The sequence below is a fragment of the Rana temporaria genome, chromosome 4 (assembly GCF_905171775.1).
Source record: "Rana temporaria chromosome 4, aRanTem1.1, whole genome shotgun sequence".
NCBI classification, from domain to species: Eukaryota; Metazoa; Chordata; class Amphibia; order Anura; family Ranidae; genus Rana; species Rana temporaria.
In genome coordinates this window covers 150,474,125-150,481,386 of record NC_053492.1, presented here as the reverse complement: position 1 = coordinate 150,481,386, position 7,262 = coordinate 150,474,125, and the positions used below count along the sequence as shown (strand labels likewise).

General features: G+C 42.7%; 1 protein-coding gene across 1 annotated transcript; it reads right to left on the bottom strand.

Moving 5' to 3' along the window:
• Positions 1-3,269: 3,269 nt before the first annotated feature.
• On the bottom strand, positions 3,270-4,892 carry LOC120935655 (tigger transposable element-derived protein 1-like). The gene has a single exon (XM_040347709.1). The coding sequence runs from the start codon at positions 4,890-4,892 to the stop codon at positions 3,270-3,272; it is 1,623 nt and encodes a 540-aa protein (XP_040203643.1).
• Between the last annotated feature and the right edge of the window lie 2,370 nt (positions 4,893-7,262).

Here is a 7,262-nt window from a genome sequence, read left to right as displayed (position 1 = left end):
GATGCTGTGATGTTTGCATGCACACAACGAGGTGGAAAGGAGATGGGGAAGGATAAAAATAAAGCAACAAACCCCCCCCCCCCCCCAAGTGTTTCTGGAATTTTACATCGCAATCGTAATACAACATGCTAAAGAAAGTCATTTTTTGTAGTATGATAAAGCTACGTTTTTCTTTTTTGTAGGGCAGTGCAAATGCACTTACGTTAAGTTTAGTGACCCATACCAACCAATCAGATTTTAATTTACATTAATCAGGACAATTAACGATAAGTGCTACCTGGTTGCTATGGGATGCTATTAAATAGCCTGCCTGTGTTATGATCGATTAAAGAGGTGGCTTTAAAATCTGTCTAGGATCTACCTGAGATACAACTCTGGCTAGGTTTTCAGGTAGCAGCAACCCTTAACGTAGCCAGCATCCTTTTTATCCATTTGATATGGCAACTGTCAAGCTAGCTTAGCAGCATGATAGTTCTGAGATGCAGGGCACCGAGCCAATGTTCATTTATACTTGTGTAAAGTAGAGAACCGTGAACGACAGCAAGAGCAAAAGGTTCCCTAGTTTTCATCTCGCATGAAGAAAAGCGATCCCTGGTGTAGCTGCACTTTAATCATCTTGCTGTTAATTTTTTCAGCCTGCATCCTGTTTATAGGAAAATAAGGGCTCTGCTCATTACCCTTGATTAGAGTGCATGCTTTTGATATAAGCCTCCAACACAAGACACTATGCAAATTTTTATGTATTTTTTTCCTCCATCAGTGCTGTTCTGTTAAAGCATGACAACTCTGTAACATACATTAATGTGTTTTCCAAACACAGCATAAACAAGTGTACGCCTTTTTTGATTGAATGCTAATCGGCATGACATAATAGAGGTGTGCTTTAAATAGGAAATCTATATACAAATATTTGGATAAGCAGATTTGTTATTAATGAAAATAGGTGAATTGTTTATGGACAAGTACATTTACAACTCGCTGTTCAATTAAAAGGAAAATATATATTTGGATTGGCATTATTATATACTGTAGTAAATTAGTTTTTTGCTTTCAGGTATGCGCAGTCATGCAGTGTTGTTTGACATGTTCCTACTCACTAGAAAACAGTTACCGGTACATATTGTAACATTAAATTGCTGCATTTAAGTTGCATGTCTATTTTAATTATGAAATGCCTGGTAATTTATTTAAGGTTGGAAGGAATAATTAACCTGCTTTCTACATAGCTGAACATGTTGTTCTGACTAATTTATTTTCATTTTCTAACACTTATGTGAGCCACTTTTAGGTGTGTCGCGGTAGATGTAAAGCTGTCCATTAAGTGGCAGATGTGTCAATGAAAATAATGGACAGCTAGAGATCTGCCTGTCCTTGAACATATCCCAGGACAGCCAGGATTTGCTGTTATCTTTACTCTGACTTGGCCAACATTAGCAGCACAAGAGCAGTGAAATGTTCATTCACTGCATAGAAAAGGCAACCACTTCTGTCTGCTCATACAACAAGTAGAAACTATCTGTGTCCGGAATGAGCTTTATTGATTAGTTGGAAGTATTGGCTATCACTTTCTAATCCACGTCTTATAGTCACAAGTGATGCTTAAATCAAATGCATCACTTGCATGGATCATTCCCTACATGTATAGTTACATAGTAGGTGAGGATGAAAAAAGAAACAAGTCCATCAAGTCCAACCAATGTGTGTGATTATATGTCAGTATTACATTGTATATCCCTGTATGTTGTGGTTGTTCAGGTGCTTATCTAATAGTTTCTTGAAACTATCGATGCTCCCCTGCTAAAACCACAGCCTGTGGAAGGAAATTCCACATCCTTGCCACTACTACAGCGAAGAATCCTCTATGCAGTTTAAGGTTAAACCATTTTCTTCTAATTTTAGTGAGTGGCCACGTGTCTTATTAAACTCCCTTCTGCAAAAAAAGTGTTATCCCTATTGTGGGGTCACCAGTATGGTATTTGCCAACCACTTATCTGCAGCAATCGGATAATGTAGATACAAAGAAGGAAATTAGTTGCCACATAAAATGGACTATGTATGCTTTCATCATCTGCTATATAAGGTGACCAAAAACAGCCATAACCGTCATTGAAGAAAGACAAGAGCGTGTCCATGCTGCAACCCCATTCATTTGGACACAATAGCACTTAAACTCTGTTTTACTTATTACTGACCCCTGAACACGACATTACTTATGTCTAAGCCATGCCATGTGCATTACTTTCTACCAACCCCTGGACTCTGGATTACTTACCCCTGACCCTGATGTTACTTATTACTGACCCCTGAACTCTACATTTCTTATGCCTAAGCCATGCCTTGTGCATTACATTCTACCAACCCCTGGACTCTGGATTACTTACCACTGACCCCGATATTACTTGTTACTGATTTCTGAAATCTGTATTACTTAAAGTATTACTAAACCCAGGACCCTGCATTCACTATATCAGGTCTCCCAGAGTACCCAGAACATGGAAATGCAGTTTTAGTGAATATAAACTGCGAAATACCTTTTCCCATCAGCAGTATATAGCAGTCTTGTGACTTCTATCAGTGTTGGGCCGAGCGCTGGTTAAAGCTTGTAGGAGGAGATTTCATTCTGCTCCGATGGTCCTAAGAGGCTGCATGACCCCTCACCCTCTGTCTGGACAGTGCTGATTGGCCCTGTTCCGATCACTTGCATCATCCCAAAAAAAAAAACTCTCCATACACCAAACTGAGCATGTTTAGAGTGCCCCCAAGGCTCTATCAGCAGATGGATTGGGGACTGAGAAAGAAGTGAAGTATCAGAGAAGACAGGATCAACCAGCTTTTTTTACACAGTGTTGAGGATTAACCCCTTAGGTTCCACGGTGAGTATAACAAGCATGCTTTACTGCGTATACAGACTGATTTTACTGTTGTGGGTTTAGTAACACTTTGATGGCAGTGTACGTTTTGTGACAAGTCTTTTACCTATTCACTGGGAAAAAAAGAATATACTGTTACAGTGATACCTCGGTTCACGAACTTAATTCGTGAACTGACTCTGGTCGCGAACCGAATTGGTCGCGAACCGAGGCACATTTTCCCATAGGGTTCAATGTAAATCCGGTTAATCCGTGCTGACCTTTTTTTGGGGGTTTTTGAAGCACAAAAATTACAATACACATTAGTACAGTATAGTAATGTATAAAGAGAGGACACTAACCTTGCTTGTGATGACTTCTGGCATGGAGGAAGGCAGGTGGGAGGCAGGTGGGAGGCAGTTATTGTTTGGAGGGAGAGTCCCCCTCCATAAGGACATCAGGGGGATCTCCTTCAGGGGTTTCCTCTCTCCTTTGTCTCCTAGCTGCAGGCTCAGTTTTGCTGAAAAATCTGTCCAATGTCACTTGTCTCTTCCTGCGCTGCATAACCCTCCGGAAATGAGAGACCACATTATCATTCATGAGATTTAACACTCTGTTCACGACAGTTATGTTGGGGTGGTGCTTTTCAAAAAAATCATGGCACTCATTCCATTTTTGCATAATGGATTTTATGGCATCACTGCTAACCTCCTCCCTTTCTTCCTCTTCCTCAGTGGAATGCTCCTCAAGAAGTGCCTTCTGCTGCTCACTGTGGAGTTCAGAAAGTTCTCCCGTGGTCAGCTCCTCCCTATGTTCCTCAACAAGCTCTTCCACATCAGCACCATCAACGTCCAGACCCATACTCTTGCCCATGGACACAATTTCCTCCACTACCTCAGCATCAGGCACTTCAATGTCATGTTCACGTTCAGCGACACATTCTGGCCACAGTTTCCTCCAGGCTGAATTTAGGGTTCGGGGAGTGACCTCTTCCCAGGCTTTGTCAATGAGGTTAATGCAGTGGGCAACATTGAAATGTTTCTTCCAGAAGTCTTTCAAAGTCAAGGACGTCTCTTCAGTGACATTAAAACACCTAGTGAAGAGCGCCTTTGTGTACAGCTTCTTGAAGTTGCAGATGACTTGCTGGTCCATAGGCTGCAGAAGTGGTGTTGTGTTGGGGGGGAGGAACTTTACCTTGATGAAGTCATACTCAGCATCCATATCATCCACCAAGGCTGGAGGGTGTGCCGGGGCATTGTCCATCAGAAGAAGGCACCTTTCAGGCAGCTGGTTATCAGAAAGATATTTTCTGACGGTGGGTGCAAACACCTCGTGCAGCCATTCCATAAACAATTGCCTTGTGACCCAAGCTTTGGCATTGGCTCTCCACATGACGGGCAGTCTGGCCTTGTTCACATTTTGTTCCCTAAATGCACGAGGGGTCTGAGAATGGTACACCAGTAGTGGTTTAATTTTCAGATCGGCGCTTGCGTTGGCACACAGCAAAAGGGTCAATCTGTCCTTCATGGGCTTGTGCCCTGGTAGTGCCTTTTCCTCCTGCGTGATATAGGTTCTGTTCGGCATTTTTTTCCAGAAGAGCCCTGTTTCATCACAGTTGAACACTTGTTGAGGGACGTATCCTTCTGTCTTCATGAATTCCGCAAAGTCTAACTTGTAGGCTTCTGCTGCGGCCTTGTCAGAACTGGAAGCCTCACCATGTCTAATCACACTGTGGATGCCACTTCTCCTGCGGAATTTTTCAAACCACCCCCTACTGGCTTTAAATTCGTCACTTGCTGCAGTTGTAGAGGGGCTTCTTTGCAGTAAATCACTGTGCAATTTCCTGGCTTTCTCACAGATCATAGCTTCACTAACGCTATCACCTGCCAGCTGTTTCTCATTCAACCACACAAGCAAAAGTTTTTCCACCTCTTCCAGCACTTGCGTCCTCTGCTTGGTTAACATTGTTACTCCTTTTGCAACATCAGCTCCTTTGATGGCGGCTTTGTTTTTCAGAATAGTCGAGATTGTTGACTTTGCCATCTTGTACTCCGAGGCCAGATCAGTCACACGAATACCACGGTCATGCTTTTCTATAATTTCCTTCTTCAGCTCAATGGTTATTTTCTTCACAACCTTGCTGTCACCTTTACTACTGCTCTGCACTTTCTTTTTGCCCCCATGCTTGCGCTGCACATTCTTGTCACCTGCATTTCCCCTTTGCACATTGTCACTTGCATTTCCACTTTGCACATTGTCACTTGCATTTCCACTTTGCACATTGTCACTTGCATTTCCACTTTGCACATTGTCACTTGCATTTCCACTTTGCACATTGTCACTTGCATTTCCACTTTGCACATTGTCACCTGCATTGCTGTTCTTGTCACCTTCATTGCTGCTCTGCACTTTCGTCTTTCCACTATGCTTCTTGGGAGCCATATTGCGCTGCACATTCTTGTCACCTGCATTTCCCCTTTGCACATTGTCACTTGCATTTCCCCTTTGCACATTGTCACTTGCATTTCCCCTTTGCACATTGTCACCTGCATTGCTGTTCTTGTCACCTTCATTGCTGCTCTGCACTTTATTCTTTCCACTATGCTTCTTGGGAGCCATATTGGGTGTCCAGTGAACTGTACAATACAGCAAGAACAGCAAGAACAGTACTGTAGTACAGTACAGTACTGTATGTGCTAAAAAGCACACCAAAAATCAAAAAATACCTTGAAATGTATGCACAGTACTCGCAGTACACTTCTTTCTGTGTGTCTTCTTCTCTCCACGATCTTCCTACAGGAAGTCACGACCATGTGACAGCCTGGAAATAGCATTAAAATGGCCGCGGCTCCTGTTCGTGAACCGAGGCGGAGTTCGTGAACCGGAGCATATTTATATGAACTTTTCTGTTCGTGAACCGAGTTGTTCGTGAACAGAAGCGTTCGTGAACCGAGGTATCACTGTATTTGGTTAACCTCTTCCATACCGGGCAGTTATACACACTTCCATACCAGGCCTATTCTGGCACTTCTCTCCTACATGTACAAATCATAATTTTTTTGCTAGAAAATTACGCAGAACCCCCAAACATTATATATGTTTTTTTAGCAGACACCCTAGGGAATAAAACGACGGTCATTGAAACCTTTTATCTTGCACGGTATTTGCGCAATAATTTTTCAAACGCCTTTTTTTGGGAAAAAAATTGTTTCATGAATTAAAAAAATTTAAAAACAGTAAAGTTAGCCCAATTTTTTTGTAAAATATGAAATATGATGTTACACCGAGTAAATAGATACCTAACATGTCACGCTTTAAAATTGCGCACACTCATGGAATGGCGCCAAACTTCGGTACTTAAAAATCTCCATAGGCAACGATTTGAAATTTTTTACAGGTTACCAGTTTAGATTTACAGAGGAGATCTAGTGCTAGAATTGTTGCTGGCACTCTAACGCACGCGGCGATACCTCACATATGTGGTTTAAACTGCGTTTACATATGTCGGCGGGACTTGCGTGTGCGTTCGCTTCTGCGCGCAAGCTACCGGGGACAGGGGCGTTAAAAAAATTAATTTTTATTTCTTTTTTTTTTATATATATTTATTTCTTTTTTTACACTTTTTTTTTTAATTTTTTTTTTTTTTTTATCACTTTTATTCCTATTACAAGGAATGTAAACATCCCTTGTAATAGGAATGTGTGTGACAGGTACTCTTTATGGAGAGATGCGGGGTCAATAAGACCCCACATCTCTCCTCCAGGCTGGAAAGCATGAAATCGGTGAAAAAAAATTCACCGATCTCATGCTTGTGGTTGCTTAGCAGCCGCAATCGCGGCTTTGTTTACTTACGGGGACCCGGGCGTGACGTCATCACATCGCGCCCGGGTCCTCCGACGGTCATAGAGATGACTGGTGACCATCTGGTCACCAGTCATCTCTATGCTTCCTGCGAGCGCCGGACGATTCGTTCTCCGGGCCCCCGATGGCACGGGAGAGCCCGGAGAAGCACCGGATGGCGGCGGGAGGGGGGGGATGTCCCCTCCCGCCGCCTGTAAGAACGATCTAGCGGCGGAACCGCCGCTATGATCGTTCTTACGTTGTGCAGAATCGCCGGCAGTTTAGAAGGATATCTGAATGATGCCTCTAGCTGCAGGCATCATTCAGATAACCACCCGGAAAGCCCAGGACGTCACATGACGTCCACTCTGAACGGCAGAAGTTCTTTGTGGACGTCATTTTACTATGGGCCGGTAGGGAAGTGGTTAAATCAGTTTTTAAACAAATTGAGAAATCGTAGTGAGCAATTGCATCCTTCTGATACATTTATATATTAATATATAGATTGACCAGTGATGACGAGAGAAATCCCGTATCTAGATAGCCTTTGTTCTGATTTACCAGTCAGCAGTG